Here is a 25176-nt window from a genome sequence, read left to right on the forward strand (position 1 = left end):
CAATTCATCATAATGTGTATTTATTCATACATCTAAAAGATTTGTTGATAATTCAATTAAATCTTGTTTGGCTTCAGTCATCGGTATGATTCGTACATTAAATGATGAAAGGTCATATTGCATAAAATACGTCAGTAAATTATCATAAAATTCCTTTGTGCATGAATCCATTAAATTCTTGAAGTAATCAAATTGCCCCTTGAATTTACCATTAACTCTTAAAACTACGTATCTTCTGTCTCCAACTTCAATTTTGACAGGGTAGACGTTATTAGTTACCAAAATGAAATTGGCAACATTCTGAGCAGTTCTTCTGGGTTGATTCTTTTCATTAATTCTAATCTCATTATCCGTAATAATTGATTTCAAAGCGTTGAAGTTTGCGAGTCTATCTTCACCTACATTCTTGAGTTCATTAAGTACAAGAAACATTTTATTCTCAACTACTGAATTGAAATTACCCGTTAGCTCACTTATTTCAGTAATGTTTTTACATGAATAACCAGCGAGGAGTTCAGAAATAATGTCTGTAAATCTGTTTTTACCTGTTCCCTGAAGTCCTTTCAAAATAATTGCTGTTTCATTCTTGATTCCAGGATGTTGAATCATTGATGCAATCCAACCGAGAAGGTATTTATACACTTCATCATTATTATCACAAATGGCTTCTTTAATGAAATTCATAAACATCTCAATTTTTGAGTAATCTGGTTTTTCGAGAACGTTGTATTTATAACCTTGAAACGTTGAGAAAACATCTGGGGAATCAGATTTAAAGCAAACACCCTTAACAGTTAATGAAGATAATTGATTTAGTAGTACATCCCATGCTGTTATGGTTTTACCTTCTTCTTTAAATAATTTAATCATTTTGAGTGACTCTTTCATGTTTGATTGAAGAACGAATGATATTTGATTCATTTTGTCGTGGATATTATAGTCCTTTTGAATGAAATATTTATTTCCACAATCTACAAAACGGATTACACGTGATAAATCCTCAATTACTTCAGAACTGTTTTTATACTGATGATTTTCAGCCTTGCGTCTAATATCTGTTATCAAAAACGAGTCATCAAGTTTGATATCAAATGTTATTTTTGGCTTACGTAATAAAGGTAAAACATATTCATCATAATATTCCTTTTGATAAAGTTTTAGAATCTTCACTAAAACAAATGGAGAAGTCATTAAATGTGCATATCTACTACGTGCTTTTTCAAAATTACTTTTTGCATTTTCAGTTAAATTGCAGAAGTTATAAACGTTATCGTATGCTTCATTAATTAAATGATCCGGTAACGAATTAATAGCTTGAAACAGTGTGAATAATGTTATTTCTTTTTCTAAATTCATGTTTCCACCGTCATTATGTACTTCAAAATCACAGATGCCATCAACTATGCTCTGGCAAGTTTATCGTCAATGTTTACATCTTTGTTTTCATTCATGATAGTCTTTATTTCTTCGTTCTTCTGTTCAACTCTTACCTTAATATTCAAATCATTTAATATATCATTCACTGTTCTAGTTAATGTTGAATCATAACTTCCACGAATGAATGAGTATGTTTTGATTGGTTCTGTTGCATTCTTGCGAACTCTTGAATCAGCCATAACTACTAATGAACGTTTTGAATCATCAATAGAAGTCATTATGTCGATATCATAATCATTGCAAGAATAACATTTAATCATTCTGTTCGAGATTGAATAGAAGAAATTAGTGTTGCAATAAATGTGAAGACCTCCTGAAGCGGTTTTAACGATAACATCTTTATCCGAAAGTTTTGATAAAATATCTTTTCTAACTGTTTCTTTAAGTTCATCATTGTACGATTTATTGATATCAACATCTATAATCGTTAAATTTGAAATTTTATTTGCTAATAAAGCTGTACCTGTTTTCCTTCCTCTTCCTCCATCGTGTTTGAGGTAGTTATGTAAATCAATCTTGTTTTCACCAATTCTTTCGTTGAGGGTTTTAGTTTCTGCCACAACTAATTCCTCAGCTAATGAATCAATAACTTTTTCATCAGAAACGATAAAGTTGCTGTTGTTGTTTGTTGCTGTCATTTATATAGGAATAAATAAATAAAAATAATTTTAAAACTAACTTTATTTTTGGACTGCATCATATTTCCCCGACTGTTGTCAAAATGTCATGTTGTCTCATTTTTTAAGAGAAGTTAATTAACCTGGTGACATGGTGACATAGTGACACCTTCAGTTCTTCAAAAATAATTAATTATTGAATAACCTGAAAACATTAACGTAAACATTAACGTAAACATTTATTTCCCCGACTGTTGTCAAAATGTCATGTTGTCACACTTTTTAAGAGAAGTTAATTAACCTGGTGACATGGTGACATAGTGACACCTTCAGTTCTTCAAAAATAATTAATTATTGAATAACCTGAAAACATTTACTCACAATATTTTTGTACAAAACGACCCCAAGCTTTTAACTTCTTTTCTGCAGCTTCTAATGCTATCTTAGCGAGTTCATATTCTCTAAATTCTCTCTTTAAATTTTCTTGTTCCCATTGGTCTAGTTCGAATGGAGAATCTCTATAACCATAACATATCTCACGTTCATGTTCTAATTGTTTTTCGCACATTTTTCTAACTTCTTGTTCGAACAAAGGTTTAGCATTCTCTACTGTATCTTCGAGTTCTTCTTCATCTAACTTCTCATGAACTTTCTTGTCTATGGAATCCATAATATCTTTGACATAAAATGCATACTTTACAGAGCACCATTCAGCAACAAAATGAACGAGGTCAGGATGTATGTAAATACCTTTGAATTCATTTATAACACCCTTTGTAAGCTCATAAAATGCTTGTTTTGAGGTCGAGCCACTTTTGGCTCCACCGTATTCTTTCAACCAAAACTCAAGAATTTCCTGCATTTTAGCACTATTGAGAAATCTGTTTAAATGGTTTAACTTTCCTACTTCTCTTGCCATCTTTGTTGCATTAATGTAACTATCCTTGTCTCTACGTAAGACTTCAATACCGTTATAAGTGCCTTTTGTGAATGTTTCACCATTAGATTTGTTAGTGAATGTTTTTGCTTCGACCGACATTACTGTTCTTACATACAAAATAAAAAATAAATAAAAATAATTCATAAATGCCTTCCTCCTGAACTGTTGTCAAAATGTCATGTTGTCTCATTTTTTCAGAGAAGTTAATTAACCTGGTGACATGGTGACATAGTGACACCTTCAGTTATTCAAAAATAATTAATTATTGAATAACCTGAAAACATTAACGTAAACATTAACGTAAACATTTATTTCCCCGACTGTTGTCAAAATGTCATGTTGTCACACTTTTTAAGAGAAGTTAATTAACCTGGTGACATGGTGACATAGTGACACCTTCAGTTCTTCAAAAATAATTAATTATTGAATAACCTGAAAACATTAACGTAAACATTAATGTAAACATTTATTTCTGCAGTTCATCCATTACTTCATTACCTAATTAATTACAAACATAAAATATATTTAGTTCATTCGGTAAGCCTGCAAAGTAGGCTCAAGTATGTTTATTGAACGCGGTATCATGCAAATACAGTCACAAATGGTGGCATATAATCTTTACCCGAACCTGTTGGATTTGTTGTGAAAGTATGGACATGATTTCCTCCTGGTTCAGTTGGTCGAAAAGTCTTTTTTGCTGAATGGTTATAATCTGGAGATAAAACATCATAGCCAGCTTCATATTCTGAGTTGTATAATGGGTGGTCTCTTAATGAGTGGCTATGGTCGCCAGAAAAGTTTGTAGTTCCTGTATGAGTGTGCGGGGGTAAGTTTGCTTCTTTAATTTTCTTCGAACCTCCTGTTTGCTTTGAATATCTAGCACAGTATAAGAATTTATCTACAATCTGCTTCAGTTAGTATGGTTATCTTGGATACGGCGGCACTGCGTCCCACCTTACCCAAGATAACGGTTTGACACTTTACAAAACCACTAACGTATATTTTACAACACAAAACAACACTAATTTAACCTTAAATATTTACAAAACCACCAACCACTTCACCTCACTAACGTTTTCACTAACGACTTTACTACTGTAAAAAAATAAACGTTCTCATTTACAAAAGTATTGCAACTCTTCCCATTGCTTTGCTTCACACAACAGTTCATATTCTTCACTATCGCTGCTGTCACTCCAATCGTCAGAGTCAAAGTCACTGTCAAAATAAATGTTAGTAAGTTTTGACAAAGCTAATGAAACACGCTTACCGTTTGTATCTATTGCTTTTATATATCTCCCATTATGTTTGTTGTCGTAAACGCTCAAACTAACTTTACCCTTTCTCCCTCGTATCTGATAGAATGTATTTTCATGAGGAACGAAGAACAAGTTCTTGAACTCATGACCGTTGTAGTTTGTTATCTCAATAGTTTTCGTCATTACATCCAAATAAAAATTTTCAGTAAAAATAAAACTAACGTTAAAAATTTCTCATAACATAAACGTTCTCATTGTTTTATAACTCTCTTCCTTGGTTTCTTTTTAGTTGCTTTCTTCACGTCTGTCTCCAGCTTGACTGTCTTTCTTCTTCGGCCGTAATGATACCAATTACTTCCACCAGTCAATGGGTCAAATGGTCTTTCGTAAGGGTTTCCATACATTCCATAAGGTCCGTATGGATAAACTACTAGTGGAGAAGAAACATTTTCTTTAGTTCCATCGACTCTATTTAAATGCATTATTTCACCTTTCATCTGGTCATTAAAGTCTTTTGCGTGTTTTGCAAACTCATCGTCCTTTCCTAAAGCATTTTCTGACTCAGTCGCAACCAAATTGAATGCTTTATTTATGAGCCCTATTTTATTTAATCTTAACTTCTTTGCAACCCAGCCTCCAATCTTCCCTTTATTTGCATCTAATGTCTTTGAAACCCTTCCTCCACTCATTTTATTTACTGCGTCATAAGCTCCAAGTGCTTTCGTTCCAAATGCTAATGCTTTTGTTCCCATTGCGCCTAAAGCTGCCCAAGCTACCATTTACACCATATTAAAATCATCTCTCTTCAATATTATCTCATAAAAGTTCTCGTTACTGGAGAAAGTCAATGAAACATAAACATTCTCACGGGCTTCGCCCTCACCGCTTTGCGGTCTATCTAACTTCTTTCTTATCTCATCTATTCGCTTCAAAATGTCTGAACAATTGCTAACATCTTCTACAACAGTTATTTCATCATGAATGACTTTCAAGAACAAGCTCATTTAATATGCAATTAAAATCATCTCAATAATGAGTCCATCCTTTCCATCTTTAGGTAGCACAACATCTTTCATTGAAGAAGGTTCGACAAGTCTTATGTTAAACTTACTGACAAAGTTTGTTATACTATAATGCTTCGGTGGCGAATACATGTAGTTTGAAAGACATAATATAGATTCTTCAGCAAATTCACTTATACTGGATTTTATAACAATGTTCTCACGAGACCAAACGCCACCAATTGACAATCTTGTAAGCAATCCTGCTGAACCTTCAACTGTAAACGTCGATGGTAACATTCCACGAAGGTCATCTATTGACATCGTTGAGTCACTGTATTTAAATATTTTCTTAAAACAATCGTCATTATCTAACCATGCAATAGCTTTGAAGTTTTCATTCGAATATACATCTGCTTCATTAAATGTAAATCCTGACTTCTTTGCAGAGATGACTTTAAAATCTATTGTGTTTGTTTCAAAATTATATGCTATGCTAACTTCTGAAGGTAATGGATGTCCTTCCGCAGTCAGTTGTTCTCTCACTACCGTTTGAAGCTTTGTATTAAAATTTCATGTCATCTCCTGTATCTAAGTTCACATACACAGCAACAGGGAAACTATCTTGCTTCTTTGTTTCATCATTATACCTCAAAACATTAAAGTTCTTCAATAATATTGTTCTTCCTGCTGGAATACTTCTAACTTGTCTTATTTCAATAGCTTTCTCACCTCCTACATACTCTACCCAGTGTCTTGGATATTCATAAGTATACTGACTTTCTTGAATTTTGGTAGGTTTCATCATAACGTGTTCATAGTATATCTTTATACTCTTGTCAGTTAGACTCGGTGCTATGTTCTGAATATTTCTGACTTGCATTTTTAATGGAGATAAAATGAAGCATTTAATACATGACGTAGATGAAGACATGAATGAAACTACAGACAAACTTAACTCTTCTCTTATTCTTCCTTTCAGTAAGGATTATGAGTTCTGTTCAAATGGTGTTTATTTCTATTGTGGAAAGATGGGTTCAGGTAAGACATTTAACCTCATTCGTCATATTCTTATAACAGAACGTTTAGGAAATGACTCTTACTATGACCAAATCATTATATCAGCAACTTCAGACTCTATGGACTCAACAGCGAAAACATTTATGTCAAAAGTTCAAGCCTCTGTCATTAAAGTTCCAGACAGTGAACTCATTGAATTTCTTCAACGTTACATTCGACGTAAGAGGAAATATTATGCCATCGTTGAATTTATACAGTCAGGAATGCAAAAGACTTCTGAGGAGATGGAAAGAATTATTGACAAACACCACTTACGTCAGTACTCAGGAGTTTACGATATGAAACGACTTACAAACTACATTCTGTCAAAACTTTCAAAATACCCCTTCAAAAAATATCCTTCAAACACTCTGCTCGTTTGCGACGACTTCGCCGGAAAAGGTTTAGTGTCAAAACCAGACTCACCATTAGCTAACATCATTACTAAAGTCAGACATTACCACTTAACTGTAGCAATACTTATGCAAACATGGAGGTTTTTAGCTTTAAACATAAAACGTCTCATAACTGACTTCGTTATCTTTCAAGGTTTCTCACGCTATGATATTGAACTCATTTGGAAACAGTCAGGTATAACATTACCTTTTGAAGAAATTTGGGAAGCATATAAGTCTCTCATCTCTCCTCGTTCATACCTTGAGATTCATATCATGACTAATACCATTAAAGTCAAAAATATTCCATGGGAACGACCAACATTGTTTTAAAGTTTAACCTTCAATTGACTGATGGTAAACAAATTCCATGCATCTCTGTCGCCATTTCTGTTAATATTTTTGCTGTCATTCATATCATCCACTTCCCCATCCGTTAGCTTTTGAGGATATGCGTTAGAATAGCTGTTCTTAAATGAAGGCTTTTCACCTTTGAGAGCATAAACTCTATAACTTTCTGCATACTTTATGTTTGAACCTCCTGAGCCATCATTGACATAAATTTTTATAGGCTTCCACCCTTTGTTCATGTTCCTGCTTCTTCCCTTAGCTCTTTTGTTCAGTAGTTCTACATCTTTATACACAGCTCCTGTCTCAGTGAATTCAACAATATTTTCATTCGTTAGCTTACATTCAAACCCTTGTCGAGTATATTGTTCATTTCATACATATAAAAGGTTTTTATTCTATATGAAATGAGAAGCAAATCCATCTTAGCTGTGCCGTTAATGTTCCAATTGAACCAACATCAAATGTTGACTCACGAACGACAAACAATATTGTCATAAAGAACTATAGTTCAGAGTGTTTGAAAGAAAAAGAACCAGAACTTAAGTCGGTGAATTTAAACACAGCTTCAAACGCTAACGCTACATCAGATGTTAAGTTAGAGTATCCACCACTGGACCAAATTCTTTCAAGAGAAGCCAACGACAATCCTTACACAAATGTTCAAACAAATCCTTCAGATAACGTAGACCATTACCTTCTTCAGTTATACCAAACAATTTTACTCAAAGACGATAAGAAGCTTTTGACAAATCTTATAAGTAAGAACCAAATAATTCTAACAAAGGAGGACCTTGAAAATGTTATCTCACGAATAACAGGGAAACAATGTGTCATTGACTATCTCGACCCTGAAATCGAATGCTGTGGTCAAACTCCACTATTCATGAAAATAGGTAACATCCGCATCATTGAAACACCAGGAACTGCAGGAGTTGAGTTTAAGTATAAATATTCGAATGAATATACAAAACTTTCAACAGAATATAAACTTTGTTTGAAATATGTTTTAGTAAATTAAAGCAATTTGTAATATCTATCCAAAATTCTTCAACAGTATCGAACTCATCTTCATAATGCAAACCTAATCTTATTGACTTGGTGCGGTTTTCACTAACACAATATTTTTCTGTTCTCTTGACTGACAACTAATAACTCATTTGTTTCATCAAACAGCAACAACCAAAGTTCATGACCTAATACATAACATTCATACTTTATATTTTTAGCTCTGAGTTCTCTTGTAAGCGTTGCATTTAATATTTTCTAAAAAGTCAACTTCAACAGTCATTCGCACTGGTGCCTTCAGTTCTACAGGCTCTCCTTGAAAGTCAACAAGTCTGAATTGCATGTCTTTCAAATTATGAGGACTAATGCGAACCCATTTACCTAAATGAGTTGCTATGACAGGAACGTTTGGAATGAACATTGAATTGACTGCATAAGAAGGATTTATATTCTACTGAACCTTTACTATTAACTCCTGAAATGCCTGTGACATTAGCTATTTTTTTGACTCAATGTATAAACAATTACCATAACATACGTATGGAACAGATTTCATCTCAATCGTTTTGTCAAACACTTTTCAAAGGAAATGTCATATGGTATGCTCCCAGAAGCAATTGAACTCTATGACTCATTCGTGTTATCTTAAACTCCTTCACATAACTGAACTTCAAAACTCCTGCAATAAGTTTAACATTCATTAAGTTTTCTTCGTTATCCTTGTTTATTGTAGTATTTATGAGAGCATTTAACACTCCAGCTAATGTTTCCATCTTATATTCTACATTATTGTGAAATCTTATTTCGTGCTTCTTTCCATCTATTTCAATCTCCATGAAATCTGTTTCATCTGTTATAACGAATGAAGCGATAGTATTGAAGTCAACCATTCTGAATGCAAGCGCCTCATTCTGTAGACCTAAGTTTGTTTGTAGTTTTACTGTTCCGTATTCGTTCGGGTCTGTACTTTGTAAATAGAACAACATTTTATTCTCATTAAAATATGAGTATAGCTGCATATGCGTATGAAGCTGACAGAGCTAAACGTTTATATTTTGGTCAATACTCTCTCACACTTACTGACAAATATATTGTTATTTCTGATGGAAATACTGAGAAATACATAACATGGAAGGACTATGAAAAGTTTGACCCTATTTTAACTCCATGTACTATGCCGTTTATAAAGGATGGTGAAGTTATTGAAAAAGATAATACAACCGTATATGGGTCTGTTTATGAAGCATTAGAATATATATTGAATCATAATCCCGAAAGATTTGACCCAAGCACTACACCATGTGCAATGCCTTTTATTAAGGACGGTGAAATCGTAAGAGTTCCGGATTCAACGGTTTACACAGCTGTTCAAAACAGTTTACAAAACATTTTAGCGAATATCTTTAATTCAGAAACTACAGAAATAAAATTACCGTATAAAACAGATGCTAAAGAAATTAAATCAAAAACGACAACATTATTTGCATCACTTAATGATTTAATGACTTATATCATTAATACTCCCCAGCCGACTACAGCATTTGATCCAAACTCAACGGTTTGCAGTGTACCTTTCATTAACGACAGTTCATTAATTGAATTAAGGGATTCGACAGTAAATGAATCATTAAAGGCGTCATTAATGAAAATCATTGATTTTAATTCATTCATGAATACATATAATTCATTCATTAATGTTTCATACACTTCTAAAGAAGGTAAGCCAAAAACTATAGATAAAGCGGTGTATGAAATAAAAGCACCAATGACGAAATTGAATTCGTTAACTTTTGACGGTGATAGTTTCGTTAATGACATAACATCGGGGAAAACAATTTTAACGAAAGAATACTTAAAATCTCATGTTAGTGAGTTCGTTGAAATTGAAAAAGAAGGTGGAATTAAGTTCGATCCACTGAATTTCATTTTCAGCTTAGCGAATGCGGGTATTAATTTCGCTGAATGGACAACAATACAGAGTGAAATAAACGCAATATGGACGTTTTTGGGGTCAAAAGCTGGAATGGGTGAGCTTGTAAATGCTGCAAGAACATTAGGTGAAACGGGAAATTTTGTAGATGGTTTTAAAAGACTTGTTTCAAATGTTTTGACAAACACAAAGAAATTATTTAGATATACCGTACATAACGGACGGATTTTCGAACAGATAGCAACAAACCCACCGGTTATGACTGCGTTGATGATGGTTAGAGACATAAAACCACGTAACGACGGGAACGAAGAACATGAACAACAGGATACGGGTCGGGTTATTCGAGACATTAAAAACGTGTATCCTGAAGTTATTGATTTATTTAGAGGTGTTAATGATTCGATTTCAAATCATTCTATAACCCTCAATGAAGAGAATAAATTAACAGATTATATATTCGTCATTATTGCAGAATTAATGAAGAGAATAAATGAAAAAGGAATTGGTGATATCATTAATGTCAGCGATGTAATGATGAAAAGAAATTTTGACTCATTATTTACAAAACCGAAAACAGAATATAGTCTTTATGACGTAATTACCGAATTAATGAAAAAGATTAATGATAATAAGAGTTCTGGCGGAAGAGTTGAATTAGAAGTGAATGATGTTAATGAGAAATTAGCCGAAAAAGCAGATAAAAACCATGTTCATTATATAACTTCAGACGAACAGATTATAACGGATTACCATGGATATTTAACACAGGATGAAGAAGTGAAGACGAAAGATGTTAATGAAAGAAGATATAAATTCATTCGTACTAAAGGTTATGACATACACTGTACTGTACAGTATGACACAGGTATAGCACCACAAACATTTGGTTATAACGCTGAAATTTATGCTTCATACTTCTTTGTTAACGGTGTATTAGTTGAACCAAGATTTATGTTAAGAGTTAAGGCAAAAATAACTTTTGAAGATGCTATTAAAAGTAAAGCAGACAAAAATGAACTTGACGCAATGAACAAAGTTTTGAAATCTCATAAACACAATATCTCCGATATAAATGAACTTCAAACTTCTTTAGACAACAAAGCAGACAAAAACCATACACACGAATTCTTCACAACTGTTAGAGCTGATGACATAATACTGAACTTTGACCTTGGTTCAAGTGCGCCTTTAGAGAATCCAAGCACTAGCGTAAAAGACTCGCTTAACAGTTTAGATAACAGTTGCAGGAACATTGAAGGTCATGCCAGAAACTTTGAAGCACATGAACTACCAGCAATGTTAGATAAGAAAGCTGACAAAAATCATACACATGAATTCTTCACAACTGTTGGTATAGAAAGTATTGAAGGAACGGTTGAAGGAACTGATGGGGATGCTTTATATTATAAACCTCCTAACTTTCCACAAGGTTTAACATCGAATGAAAACATAACAACGAAGAAAGACATTAGATGTAAAAATGTTTATGTCATGAATGATGAAAATAACGTTAAATTCACTGCTCAAGATTTATATGACAACAAAGCAGATAAAAACCATACGCATGAAGAATTTCAAACAATCAGGATTAAAGAAATTAATGCATACATTGAAAAAGTAACAAAAACAGGAAGAGACGGTACACCTTTAGTTGAACAAAATATTTATCCTCCTACTTTTCCTAATGGTTTAATAACAAACAATATAAATATTGTAGATGGCGATGGATTTATAAATGTTAAACATGAGCTTCAAACATTAAAGACTGAAATACTTCAAACATTATATCCTGTTGGCTCGATTTATACGTCAATGAACTCAACAAATCCAGCAAGTGTTTTAGGTTTTGGTACGTGGAAGCAGATTGTAGATAAATTCTTATACTGTGCTAGATATTCAAAGCAAACAGGTGGTTCGAAGAAAATTAAAGAAGCAAACCTTCCACCGCACACTCATACAGGAACTACAAACTTTTCTGGCGACCATAGCCACTCATTAAGAGACCACCCATTATACAACTCAGAATATGAAGCTGGCAATGACGTTTTATCTCCATCTTATAACAATGCAGCAAAAAAGATTTTTCGACCAACTGAACCAGGAGGAAATCATTCACACACTTTCACAACAAATCCAACAGGCTCGGGTGCAGATTACATGCCACCATTTGTGACTGTATTCGCATGGTACCGCGTTCAATGAACGCGCTTGAGCCTAGAATAAAATCTTTAACTTTACATAAATGAGCTTGAAAGAAGTATTCGAACAACATCCATGGAGGTCATTTAAGAAGTTCAATGAAGCTGCAAAGAGTTGGGGATTTACTAACAGAGCTGAAGTGAAAAGGTTCTTTGACAAAAATGTTGTACATCAAACAAAAATAAACCCTTACGACTACTTTTTACCAATTTACTCCAACACTCCTGACGCATACCAATTTGACACTCTCATTCAAAGCAGAAAAGGAGGACATAAACCATTCCTCATCTTCATTAATGTTAACACTCGCAAAGCATATGCATATCCAATGAAAAATAAAGGAACTCATGAAGTTTTAAGAGTTTTACAAAAGTTTGTAGCAGAACATAGCCCAAGTACTTTAACATCAGACCAAGACAGTGCATACCTCAGTAATGAAATCACAGAATTTCTCATTAAGCATAACATAACTCACTACACTACTGAAGACCATAACCATAACATACTCGGCATCATAAACCGCTTCATAAGGACTCTCAGAGATTTAAACCAAGAGCGAGACTTTACCGAAGAAACAATGAAACATTTTCTCGAAGTATATAATTCCTTAACACATTCTACAACAGGACATACACCAAATTCAATGACACAACAACAAGAAGAAAAGTATATACAAAAGAAACGAAGTCAAACACAAAATATCAGAAATTCAACACAATTTACTCTCATTCCTGGTACAAAAGTTCGTGTAGTTCTTGACGACAAACCGTTGACAAAGAAACGTTTAAGGTTAAGTAGAAACTATTATATCGTAGACTCTACGCAAGGTAATGGATATCTTATAAAAGCTGCTGACGACTCTATTGCGTTTTATCCTCATCATAAATTAGTTGAAAGTAGTAATGGCAAACTTGCTGAAACCATTGACGAAGCAAAGCGAGGAGTGGTTATTGAAATACTTGGCTACAACATAAACGATGACACTTATAAAGTAAGATATGAAGGAGGTGTTGAAGATGTTATACCATCTAAGAACTTGAGAGAATCTAAACCAACACATCTGGGACCATTAGAGCGGGAGTACTGGAAAGACAAAAATAAGCCAGAAAGAATAAGAAAATTCTTCTAAACTTTTTCATTAGATGTAAATCAGACAAAGCATTTACCAGAAAGAATAAGAAAATTCTTCTAAACTTTTTCATTGGATGTAAATCAGACAAAAATATATTTTAGGTGAAGAGGTGAGATTTCACCTGTTTTCTCACCTGTTTTTTCACCTGTTTTCTCACCCTCACCGCTTAGCGGCTCAGACCCTTTGGGTCTCGTGAATTTTCATGAATTTCCTTAAGATAGAAAAAATAAAGTTAGTTTTATTTTTATTTATTTTTTTATCTTGTATGTAAAGATATGATTTCAACAATAGGTTCTACAACAATTCAAACAACTACAGCACCAAACTCTTTAGTCATGAATCCTACATCTATGTTAGTAGAGATGAAAAGCTTCATTCCTTCTTCATATACTTTTGAGACAGAAATACAAAGAATTAAGCAAGAACTTTTAACAAGTAATTTAGACTGTAGTGCGAAAGATGAAACAAATGAACAGTATCTTTATGACATGCAGGACATTATTGACCATTTACCCAAATTGCCTGAAATCCAACAACCAAAGCTCACTATTCATGAATTCGATGAAATAGAAGTGAAACCAACTGACTCAGTAGAAATAAAGAAGTTCATACGTAAAGTAAACTATGAGTTTCTAGGATATCATTGCAACCATAAAGTTATGGACAAAGATTGCGACATGGTATATAAGAACATCTCTGACATATATAAATCTGGGGAGTTTAAGACATACGACAACTTTGTTTCATTAGTTGCTGAATGTGTATGGCAGATAAGAGATAAAGATAAAAGATGTAAAATATGGAATGGACAAATAAAACCAACAACTTTTGAGTTAAAGAAAACCATTGACGCCTTAGTTGTTCTAGCAGGTCAAATTTCAATGTATAACGCAAAAATGAATCCGCAATGTTCAAAATGTAAAGCAGCAATGAGGAAATATAACTACTCCGTCAAAGAGATAGAACGTATGAGAAACGACTATGCTGACTTAAAGAAAGAAGTAGAGAAACCAGCAGAAGATAAAATGGACATGTTAGCATTTCTGAACAAAAACTATCCAACAGCTGACGATTTCCTATTATCTGATGTCAAGAAGAAGTATAAAGAAACTTTCGGCATTGTTAAAACTTTTGACATACTGACAGAAGAAATAGAAGCTACGAAATTGTTTAGAATTTCAAATATACATCGTACAATTCATGTAAAACGCTTATAAAATAACTGGGGTGAAAAATTAGGTGAGAAAACTGGTGAAATCTCACCTCTTCACCTAAAATATATTTTTATTGAATTCAGCAACAAAAATCATGAATTTTCCTTAAGATAAAAAAATAACGCTAATTTTTTTCTAAGAAAAATTTTTATCTTGTATGTAAGAACAGTAATGTTAAAGGTTGAGTTTGAAACAGTTAGAAAGATTGACAATGACACCAAAGTGGTTAGAATAGGTGATTTAAACGTAAGATACTCAAAGAAATACAACAAATATTCTTTGTCAGACATTATATCTCCATCTGAAAAGAAAACAAACCATTGGGTTAGAAATGCTTCAGCTCAGAAAATTTTGACAAGAAATCCTGAGCTTATGATATCAGTAAGATTCTATGGAACTACAGCATATCTCATTGACAAAAGTCTTATACCAATAGTTTTGTTATGGATTGACCCAGTTGTTGGATATAACTTCATAACTTATGGTTCATTCGATACGGAACGTTGCAGTGAAGGCTTACTTTACATCGTTCAGAAACCGAAGGACTTCAATACAAAGAGATATAAGATAGGAATAACATATAATATAACTCAAAGATATGACAGTACAGTCAATAGAGTCAAGGTTGTGTTCGTTAATGATATGAGAGCTGCAGAAACAGAACTACTTGAAAAGTTTGAGAAAATGTATGGTGCTCCCATGAAAGGTAAAGAAACTTTCGAAGTAGATGAGATAGATAAAGCTATAAAATTATTTGACGAAGTTGCTGAAAAATACATGTAAAGCGTTTATTTTTGGTCTTTTGTGAAAGATAGAAAATAACGTTAGTTTTTTATAAAATATTTTTTTATCCGGAATATAAAGACAGATATGTCAACATCAGAGAACACAACAACTGCTATCGTTCATGAAGCCATTAATGAAGAATATGAATACATACAGTATAACAAACAATTGAGACTCATTCGTTCAGTCAAAGATGACATGTACCAAATGCAGAGTATAATGAACGCTCTTCGTTCTACAAAGCAAGCATATCATTGGTTTGAAAACCAACAGACAAAAGAACTTTTAGAAGAATTTCCTCATATGATTGCTTCCCTCGGAAAACCGAGAGAAGAGATTCCGTACGAAAATCGCAAGAATTTGGCTCCTGGTTTGAAAGGTTATTATGTTCATAGACTTTTAGTAAATGCTGTAGCAATGTGGGCTTCACCTCGTTATGCTTGTTATATTTTCATGATGTTAGATGAACTATATAAAGCAGAACGTGAAGATATGCAAAAGAAACTTCATGCAAAAGATGAAGTCATTGAATCCAAAGACAAAAGCATACAGAAAAGAATACCACGTTCAGTACCAAAAGGAAAGGAAAAGAGTTATAAGTATATGATATATACTGAAGAGTTGGAGAAAGAAGAAGATAAAGATATGGTTATGTTGCATTTAGTCAGAAGAAACAACAAGAGCTTTTATGACCTTGCTAAGATTTACAAATCTGACAGAAATTGGTTCTATCGTGAAAACTTACCGATTTCAATGACACCGAATGAGCAAACAAAGGAAATTGTCAAAAGTACTCTTCCTCAAACACACTATGACATCAAAGGTTGCACAATACTTACATTCAAAGAAGACTTACCATTACTGAAGGAAAAAATAACAGAATATTTCGACAACTTCAAAGAGGAAGAATGAAGTCACGACAACATTAACGAAGAGAGAATGAGGTGAAAAAAGAGGTGAAAAAACGGGTGAGATCTCACCTCTTCACCTAAAATATATTTTTGTGCTATATTTACACTCATTTATGAAGAAGTCATGAATCCTACGTCAATTATGTTCGACACTGTAAGCATTAACGATAACATTAACGATAACATTCATTTTTGCATTAATCCTGCTGTGTTGTCAAAATGTCATGTTGTCATCATTTTTAAGAGAAGTTAATTAACCTGGTGACACATGGTGACGTAGTGACACCATCAGTTCTTCAAAAATAAATTTGCTTAAATAGCTTCAGGGTCTATTTCTTCAACCATTTCACTTCCTTCGTCAATGTCAATAGAAGCTTCTTCAACCTTTGGTAAGAATTTCTGTATAACATCTTTGTTCGTTATTGTCTTCAGAGATGAAGGATAATATTTCACATTTGTTTCACCCTTCTTATATTCTTTCTGTTCGGAAAGATTTAAAGCAATACTGAAGAAGTCAATGTTAGAGTTCTTTATGACAGTATAATGAGTATCTTTGACATTCACGAAGAAACTCTTTTGTTTCAAAACTACTGCTAACTCTTGTGAAGTATAACGTTTGCGGTCAATGACGATAGCTAATGGTCTGACATACTGACCAAACTTAGATTCTTTCACAAACTTCTTGTTAAAGATAACATTAACATTTGAAGCATTATTGAACTCATTCTTGATGGCAGTAGCGAGAACATTGTATGAAAAGAACTTGCAATCTTGCATGTGTTTCATTATAATAAAAAGTTCGAAATATTTTAAAACTAGCCTTAAAAAATCTAAGCTAATTTTTTTCTAAGAAATTTTTTTATTTCCTACTAAAGATGTATCGGAAGTTGTCTAAGTTAGAACACTCGGAAATAAAACAACTTCTTACAGAAGCTAACATAGATGTTGCAAAACATTACGCGACAAACAAAAAAGCACTCGCTGACATCCTCAATGACTACAATGGTGAAATAACTTATGATAGAATTCATGAGTTCATAAATGCAAGAGCATTTCCTTTAAATGACGTTGCTATTGACTTATATCATAGACGTTCAGTACCTCATGAAGTAAGAAGAGAAATGTTTGACATAACAAATGCGAACGTTGGTCATACTCGTAAAGCTCTTTCGCATGATGTTCGTCAAGAAATGTTTGAACTTACGAACTCAAACATTGGTGAAACAAGAAGAAGAGACGACACACTGAAACAACAGAGAAGAGAGATGTTTAAAAGTGCTATAGAACAAGTTCGCAAAGCTAACGATGTCATTCGTTCCATTGACGACAAACCAAAAGAAGGTGAGAGATGGTTAAAGAAAGATGAAGAGAATAGGAAGAGGAATGTGAAGACAGGCAATAGACTCATTGACTTTAACATCGAAGCTTTAGATGAACCAAACAGAGACTACTTACACAAACATTTCGGTAAGGTTTTCATGAGACTCTTAGAGAAGATTAAAATAAACTCCCAACAAAGATGGATGGTATGTTATAAACTTGTTGGAAAGTATGAATGTTCTACGTTAAACCTCAATAATATTGGAACATTACTACATCAGCTCTTGAAGGAGAACTTTATATCAGAGATAGAAGCAAATGCTGCAGGTATTGTTGAAATGCACTATGACTTCTTCTTGACAAACATAAAGAATCTTACTGAAATAAAGATGTATGATTTAACTGAATATGAAGGCTTAACGATGTCAGATGTAAAGAAAGGCAAACCAAAAAAGAGACCATATAGAGATGAAAGCACACTGACAAATGACCAGAAAGCCATTTTGGAAGCTCTTAAGCAAACAGGAAACCCAGCACTTATAGAAAGCTTTTGGAAAGATAATGGTGAAAAGAAGTTTTATAAGAAGAGAAGCGGTCAGTTCTGGAAGTATCTTTGCACATTACCTATAAATCTTGAACGCTACCAAATCTTCAATGAACTGAACAAAAGAACTGCAACACTTATGACAGAAGACAATTGTTTCGTTTATGCTTGCATTCAGGCTGGAGTAAATGAAGAAACTATTGACCACATGAGAGAAGTCATTCGTGTTAGAGACTTTCCTCAAAGTAAAGTACAAGAAATTTCTGACGCAACAGGTATAGCATTTAATGTTACCATTGGTTACTTCAATGACTCAAGACATAATGAAATAAAGAGATACATACCAAAAGAATGTGAAACTGTTCGAACTATTGACTTACTTCTTGTTGAAGACCACTACATGCTAAAAGAAAGACTTCCAATGACAACATATTTCGTCAGAAATTACAAAGAAATCTTGAAGGAGTGTGGTGGAATGAACATTGAGAAACAGATGAAAATATATACAAAGAGAGAGAACAAATATGTAGTTCGTTATGATAGAACTACACCGCTATGGGATGTTATGAAAACATTGTGGGAGTGCAAATATTTCGAACCTATTTCTTATGGAGAACTTTTCACATATACGACTGACTTATATAAACAGAACCTTGCACCATTTAAAGATTTGACATATGCTCCAAAGTATTGTGTACAACTGAAGAAGAAAGCCGAGTCAAAAGAAGTAAATAAAAATAAGTGCAAGTTCATTCCTGAGCATGTTTTCTTTGCTGACTTTGAGTGCAGTACGATGGCTTTCATAAAGCTTTTAACATCTGTTATGACAGTGAAGATGGTTCAGTGAGTGAAAGCATATGGGGTCAAACTGTGCAACAGAATTTTTGGAGCGACTTCCTGACAAGAGTTTAATATATTTCCATAACCTCAGCTATGATATAAACTTCATCTTAAGACACATGACAGAAGTGAAAGGAACTCCCATCATTAAAGGTTCACGAACAATGCAAATAACTGGCTTATATAAAGGACGGGCAATTATTATAAAAGACTCTTACAGTGTTATAAATAAGAAGCTTAAACTATTTCCTGCTATGTTTAACTTACAAACAGGACCGAAAGAAGTATTTCCATACAACTACTACAGTAGTACTTTGTTAGCAAATGACAACAGAACTGGTGTCATTTCTGAAGCATGTAAGTTTGTCAAGGATGCAAATACATTCATGAAGAACATAGATTCCATCAAAGGTTGCAGAATAGATGAAAACCACTTCGACTTAGAAAAATATAGCACGTTTTACTGCAAACAAGATGTAAGAATTTTAAGAGAAGGTTTTGTAAAGTTCCGCAATGACTTATTGAAAGAGTTTGATTTAAACGTTTATGACTACGTTAGTATTTGTTCAATTGCTAACAAATTGTTTGAGAACAGAGTATATTTCCCGAATGGAAATCTTTATGACCTCTCAAATAAACCAAGAGAATTTATTTCGAGATGCATTCAAGGTGGAAGATGTATGTTGTCAGATAACATTAAACAAAAGAGCGAAAAGAAACTCATTGCTGACTTCGACGCTGTTTCATTATATCCATCCGCTATAGCAAGACTTTATACTTTAGAAGGTATTCCAAAGGTTATGAAAGAAATGTTAAGCACAGAGTATCTCATGAGACATTTATTCGATGACGACCAAAAGGAACCCATTGGTGAAAAGTTTATGTCTGGCTTCTTTGTTCTCATTAAGATAACAGAGATTGGAATACATAGACACTTTCCTTTAATAGTTTGTGACCCTGAACTAAATCCAGAACTTAACGTTCCCAGAAGTTCAAACACTTGCTGTTTAATGTATGTTGACCATATAACATTACAAGACCTCATAAAATATCAAGGTGTCAAATGTGAAGTGTTGCAAGGATACTATTACGATGGAAACAGAGATATTAGAATAAGAGATGAAGTAAAGAAGTTGTTTGAGTTAAGGTTAAAGTATAAGAAAGAAGGAAATCCTTTACAAGAAATATAAAAGCTCATTCTGAACAGTATTTATGGCAAAACTATTCTATCTCCTATTGAGTCAAAAATAACCATAGTAATGACAAAGATGCTATAAGATATGCATCAGAAACTACAACCATATAGTGAAGTTCGAAGGTTTGGATGGTTCAGATAAAACTATTTTCAAGCTAACGAAAAGCATTTGCAGACACTTTAACTTCTGTCCACTTGGTGTTAATATTCTGTCAATGTCGAAGAGAATAATGTGTGAAGTATTCTGTACTGCTGAAGATATGGGACTTCAAATCTTCTACCAGGACTGTGATAGCATACATATTTTCAATGAAGACATACCAAAGCTTGCAGCAGAGTTTAAGAAGAGATACGGTAGAGAACTTATTGGTAAAACATTAGGTCAGTTCCATTCTGACTTCGCAGAAATAACACCTGGAAAACAAAGTTAAGCATACAAGTCAATATTTTGTGGAAAGAAGACCTACATAGACTTACTCACTAACGATTTAAATGAGTTGCATTCCATGCACGTTGCTAAAGGTGTAAAACAAGACGTTCTTGCTTTAACAGTAATGAAATGTTTCCTGAAGCTATACAATGTTACAATGAAGATAAGAACATTCACATACCTGTTGGAACATATGACAAAGACTCTGAGTTCAGTTTAATGAAACTTTACAAAGCACTTTATGATGGTCAAGAGATTGGATTTGACTTATGTAAGTCTTCTAGTCCTTGCTTTGCTGAAAAGTTTAACTTCTCAATAACGACTAAAACAAGCTTTATTGTAAGTTGAAGTTTCTGAGGTCATTTATTTTGTCAGCAATGAGGTCATTCGTGATAAAAAATAAAGCTAGCGTAGATTTTACAATACTGCGATGGTAGAGTTTAAGAGTTGTGCTTCAATGTAGAGACAGTCCTTTATCTGGAGGCAAGAACACTGGGCAGTTATGGTCATGAGTGGAGAACATGTCTATCCAAAACTCACGATTGAAGCCAGTTAATTTATAGTATTTAGGGTTAGGAAGTGGTGAAGTTCTTGTATGACCAATGAACTCATTTTCAACCCTTACTAAGTTTGAATATAATATAGCTTGCTTTCTATCCCAAATGCCAGGTGTTACAATCTTTGAAAATTCATTTTTCCTCGGAAGCATTGCATCATAATTGAAAACATTCTTGAAATCATCACTTGGTTCAGAGATTTGAAATCTTATACGTAATGGATTTTCTTTCTTTTTAGCGACTTCATTGAATGGTGAAATACAACAAACTGACAGTCATGAGTTCCATCTTCATTTTCATTAAATTCATAATGAAAGTCTATAAGTTGTGGCTGACTACCTTCTTCTTTCAGTTGTGCAAGAAACTCACGTAAAGGCTGTAAAGTTTGTACTTCAATGTTAAACTTTTTCTCGAACATTCATTAAATGAAATCATACATTGTACAATGTTGTATCGTCTTTAAAGTATTTGTATATGTGAATGTTTTGGGCGCTTAAAGACTGTTCGTCATTTTCTATCTCGACTTGAAGTATAAAGTCAACCTTTCTGAAAGCACGTGTTATATACATAGATGTTATGCCAATGTACTTCTCTTCATTTATGTTCACAATCCAGTCTGTTGGAAACTTAAACGTTACTCTGTTCCCCTTTATTTTGACGTCAGGGTTTTCACTACTGAACGCAACAGATAAAGGTATTTGTCTATACATTTAATTCGGATAAAAATAAACCATTTACTCTTTCTTTGCTTCAGCTTCTTTAGCTTCTTCTCTAGCTTTTTCGCCAGTCTTGGGTTCTTTTGTCTTCCAGCAGCTAATGCAGCAAGTTGTTTTTCACTAAGTTTTCTCTTTGGTCTCTCTGGCTTTTGTTCTTGTTTTTGTTCCTTCAGTTCGGATAAAATTTGCTCACGAATTTCTTTCTTCAATGCTTCAACATCTATGACCCCTTGGGTCTTGTCCGTAGGGCTTGTCTGAGTCATTTGACTGCAGATAAAAAACAAAATTAAAACTTTAACCGATGTAAAATGAGCTTGTCAAAATCAGAGCGAGAGTCTATTATATTAAATGACGCAAGAGGAATACAACATCCTTTCTATTACGTAAGTCAGAGTAAAGATGGTAAAATATACGTAAGAAAAAGAAAGGTTCCATTAGCGAATGCAGAAAGCGACAACATTAAGGTGCATGGCAAGGGTGAAGTCCCAGTATAAAACCTTCTATTCAAACTGAAAAGTCAATAGAACCAGAAGAAAAGAAGCCAGATGTACTTTCAATAACGAACCAAGAGCTTATTGCAAAGTTCGTGAATTTCATTGAAAAACAAACCGAGTCAAAGAATCCTGACCCGCCAGTGAAAGAAGTTGAGACAAAAGAGAATGTACAGTTCATTGAAAATGTCAAGAAACAACTTCCACCACGAATGCCAAGAAGAAGAGTGAGAATAATGAAGTAAATAGATATTTTTATCTGAAGTAAATACATGCAGAACGAACAGTTAAACGAATTTACTCCAGCAGAGCATATTCATCAGATTCGCTCATATTTCGATATCATAGACAATGCAGTTCAAATTGGTGACACTAATAGAAAATATTCTGACGCAAAGATTCCATCACAACCTGGAACTGCTAAAGATAACACATGGGTAACATTCAATCTCTCACCTCCTGGTGAAAATATGTTGGACCTTTACAATACATTCATTACGTATAAAATGGAAGGTCAATTTATTGTAGATAAAGAAATTGGTTCAGGTTCCAATAAAACAAACCCACCAGGATTTTGGATTGGTTTCGATGACGCTTTCTATGCAGTTGCTGGATATCAAATCCTTGCAAATGGTCGTATCGTATATTCTCAAGACAACGCAAGAGAAGAAGCATATATAACTTCAAACTCACAAACTACCGAACAAATAAAGAAAGTAGATGTTTTCTCAAAGACTCGACATGAAGATGTATGGAGTCATTCGGGAACATGCAGAACAGGACAAATTGTTAGTGGTCCAATTACAGCAGGAAAATCATTTGATTTTAAGCTTCGTTTAAGAATTCCTGTTAGAAGATTCCTTCCATTAGAAGCTATTCGATTTATTCCAGCTTTTGCAGGAAACATTCAGCTTAAAGTAAAGTTCAGTAGCGACGCCTTACAATGCACATCTATATCTGTAAATGATATCATTGCTTTCAATCCAACTCTTAAAGTTGCATTTGCTTCAGATTCAAATCCACCGACAAATAAATTTGTTCCATGGAATGAACCATTCACTATGATAACGAAGGCAGTAGAAGCTAGTGGAACAGTTACTATTACAACTGTAACCCAGCAACTATTTCGAACAAAGATGGATTTTAATGAATGTTTCATTCATCCAAAGTCATTCTCTTTAGACCCTAACATTTATACAGAACTTGTAGAACATTATACAAACGAGGCTTTATGTTTTCCTGTTAAAGTTATGGATTGGATTCCTATGGACGGTTCATTCTCAAAGAATACAGATAGTTCAAGTGCAACATTTACAGCAGCTTATACGCCTATTAATGTTAAAAGTATTTGGGCACTATTTAGAAAGAAAGACAACTATTATGTTAATTTTGAGAACCCTAAGTTTAAATATCTTCAGCTTTCCATGGGAGCTTATGGAAATATGCCTGCAGAACCTGAAAAATCATATGGACCTGTATTTTATGAAATGGTTGCGAACGCTTGCAATACAAACAATGATATGATAGGATTTAATGAAGATGTTATGAGGTCATTGGTGGATGATGGTAGTGTGGAACATAAATGGGATAGCTATGACAACACACATTTCTTATGTGGTTTTCCAACAGAAGTGGACTTTTGCTTCCAGCAAGGTCAAACATCTACTGCTCCAATAACATACAAATTGTCTGTTAAAGGACCTATTGAACTAGCAACTGAAAATGTACCAAAGCCACTTATTGGATTTATGAGGGATTGTTGCTTTGCCATTCAGGTGCGTGCTAATGGCATCCCAATAATAAGATTAGATGACTATAACTTAGCTACGGACGACAGTGAGGAATAAAGGATGAACGTTTATTTTTAAAGCTTATAAATGAGTTCTTCATCAAGCTCTCGTGAACCTTCACCATCTATGAAACAAACTTTACCAAACGATTATGGAGCACCTATTGAATATTTCTTACGAGCTGCACAATGGCAAAGAGCAGTCTCACCAAGGTTAGGTGTTCCACCAGCTCCTGTCAAAAATAGCATTTGGTCAAGTCCTTATATAAGATATGGTCTCCCACTAGGTTTGCTAGCTACAGCAGGAGCAGTATATGATGTTGAAAAGAAATAAAGCAAATGTTGTAAATAATACTGAAGTAGCTGAAGTTAAACAAACTCCAACACCTTCGCCAAAACCAACGCCTTCACAAGCAAAACCTTCAATGACTCCTGAACCTATGGAAGTACAAACTCCTGTTCAAAAGTCAACTCCTAAACCGACTCCAACATTTAAACCAGAACCTACTCCTCAAATAAATCGTAAAACTCCTGCGTTTCCTTACTGAAAAAATAACGTTATTTTTATTTAATATTAAAATTTTTATTTGATTGAAATGACAAATAAAGTCACTGAAGCAATGAAACAAAAGTTTTTGGTAGAATACATTAAATCAGGAACTATTCCAGAAGGTTTTTACATTCATACTATGAAGGATGGTAGAGTTCAGTTTAGAAAGATAAAGCAACCATTAGATAGAGAAGGAATTTTGGAAGATTAAACTTCATGAGGACAACATTGCTGAACTTAAGAAGAAGTTAGAAGAGTTGGAGAAAGGAAGAGAGTTATAAAGCAATGAGAACGTTTATGTTATGAGAAATTTTTAACGTTAGTTTTATTTTTACTGAAAATTTTTATTTGGATGTAATGACGAAAACTATTGAGATAACAAACTACAACGGTCATGAGTTCAAGAACTTGTTCTTCGTTCCTCATGAAAATATATTCTATCAGATACGAGGGAGAAAGGGTAAAGTTAGTTTGAGCGTTTACGACAACAAACATAATGGGAGAT

The 25176-nt window shown here is 33.7% G+C and overlaps 10 protein-coding genes and 6 pseudogenes across 16 annotated transcripts, besides 1 other annotated feature; 10 read left to right on the forward strand and 6 right to left on the reverse strand.

The window, feature by feature from the left end:
- Nucleotides 1–25176: part of a mobile genetic element that runs on past both edges of the window.
- Nucleotides 25–2075, reverse strand: TVAGG3_0197450 (annotated as a pseudogene). The gene has a single exon. A coding segment is annotated over exon 1 (2051 nt).
- On the reverse strand, nt 2428–2724 carry TVAGG3_0197460 (uncharacterized protein; the record flags this gene model as incomplete). Its single annotated transcript, XM_051226215.1, has 1 exon — nt 2428–2724. The coding sequence occupies one exon, from the start codon at nt 2722–2724 to the stop codon at nt 2428–2430; it is 297 nt and encodes a 98-aa protein (XP_051111201.1).
- Nucleotides 4505–5032, reverse strand: TVAGG3_0197470 (protein of unknown function, DUF4107 family; the record flags this gene model as incomplete). The annotated part of the gene is made up of 1 exon (XM_001314332.1): nt 4505–5032. One exon carries the CDS (start codon nt 5030–5032, stop codon nt 4505–4507), a length of 528 nt encoding a protein of 175 aa, XP_001314351.1.
- TVAGG3_0197480 lies at nt 5261–6137 on the reverse strand (annotated as a pseudogene). Its single transcript has one exon. A coding segment is annotated over exon 1 (877 nt).
- Nucleotides 6187–7041, forward strand: TVAGG3_0197490 (protein of unknown function, DUF4106 family; the record flags this gene model as incomplete). Its single annotated transcript, XM_051226216.1, has 1 exon — nt 6187–7041. One exon carries the CDS (start codon nt 6187–6189, stop codon nt 7039–7041), a length of 855 nt encoding a protein of 284 aa, XP_051111202.1.
- Nucleotides 7464–8077, forward strand: TVAGG3_0197500 (annotated as a pseudogene). Its single transcript has one exon. A coding segment is annotated over exon 1 (614 nt).
- Nucleotides 8274–8837, reverse strand: TVAGG3_0197510 (annotated as a pseudogene). The gene has a single exon. A coding segment is annotated over exon 1 (564 nt).
- Nucleotides 9566–12199, forward strand: TVAGG3_0197520 (phage tail repeat-like family; the record flags this gene model as incomplete). The annotated part of the gene is made up of 1 exon (XM_051226217.1): nt 9566–12199. One exon carries the CDS (start codon nt 9566–9568, stop codon nt 12197–12199), a length of 2634 nt encoding a protein of 877 aa, XP_051111203.1.
- On the forward strand, nt 12240–12862 carry TVAGG3_0197530 (integrase core domain containing protein family; the record flags this gene model as incomplete). Its single annotated transcript, XM_051226218.1, has 1 exon — nt 12240–12862. A coding segment is annotated over one exon (623 nt), but the record flags the coding sequence as incomplete, so codon positions are not given.
- Nucleotides 13817–14545, forward strand: TVAGG3_0197540 (organellar and viral DNA polymerase type B; the record flags this gene model as incomplete). Its single annotated transcript, XM_051226219.1, has 1 exon — nt 13817–14545. The coding sequence occupies one exon, from the start codon at nt 13817–13819 to the stop codon at nt 14543–14545; it is 729 nt and encodes a 242-aa protein (XP_051111205.1).
- Nucleotides 14942–15325, forward strand: TVAGG3_0197550 (organellar and viral DNA polymerase type B; the record flags this gene model as incomplete). Its single annotated transcript, XM_051226220.1, has 1 exon — nt 14942–15325. A coding segment is annotated over one exon (384 nt), but the record flags the coding sequence as incomplete, so codon positions are not given.
- TVAGG3_0197560 (KilA, N-terminal/APSES-type HTH, DNA-binding family) lies at nt 15527–16240 on the forward strand (the record flags this gene model as incomplete). The annotated part of the gene is made up of 1 exon (XM_051226221.1): nt 15527–16240. One exon carries the CDS (start codon nt 15527–15529, stop codon nt 16238–16240), a length of 714 nt encoding a protein of 237 aa, XP_051111207.1.
- TVAGG3_0197570 (uncharacterized protein) lies at nt 16552–17025 on the reverse strand (the record flags this gene model as incomplete). Its single annotated transcript, XM_051226222.1, has 1 exon — nt 16552–17025. The coding sequence occupies one exon, from the start codon at nt 17023–17025 to the stop codon at nt 16552–16554; it is 474 nt and encodes a 157-aa protein (XP_051111208.1).
- On the forward strand, nt 17115–20569 carry TVAGG3_0197580 (annotated as a pseudogene). The gene has a single exon. A coding segment is annotated over exon 1 (3455 nt).
- On the forward strand, nt 22605–24179 carry TVAGG3_0197590 (uncharacterized protein; the record flags this gene model as incomplete). The annotated part of the gene is made up of 1 exon (XM_051226223.1): nt 22605–24179. The coding sequence occupies one exon, from the start codon at nt 22605–22607 to the stop codon at nt 24177–24179; it is 1575 nt and encodes a 524-aa protein (XP_051111209.1).
- On the forward strand, nt 24210–24666 carry TVAGG3_0197600 (annotated as a pseudogene). Its single transcript has one exon. A coding segment is annotated over exon 1 (457 nt).

The sequence above is a fragment of the Trichomonas vaginalis genome, chromosome IV (genome assembly GCF_026262505.1).
Source record: "Trichomonas vaginalis G3 chromosome IV, whole genome shotgun sequence".
NCBI classification, from domain to species: domain Eukaryota; phylum Parabasalia; order Trichomonadida; family Trichomonadidae; genus Trichomonas; species Trichomonas vaginalis.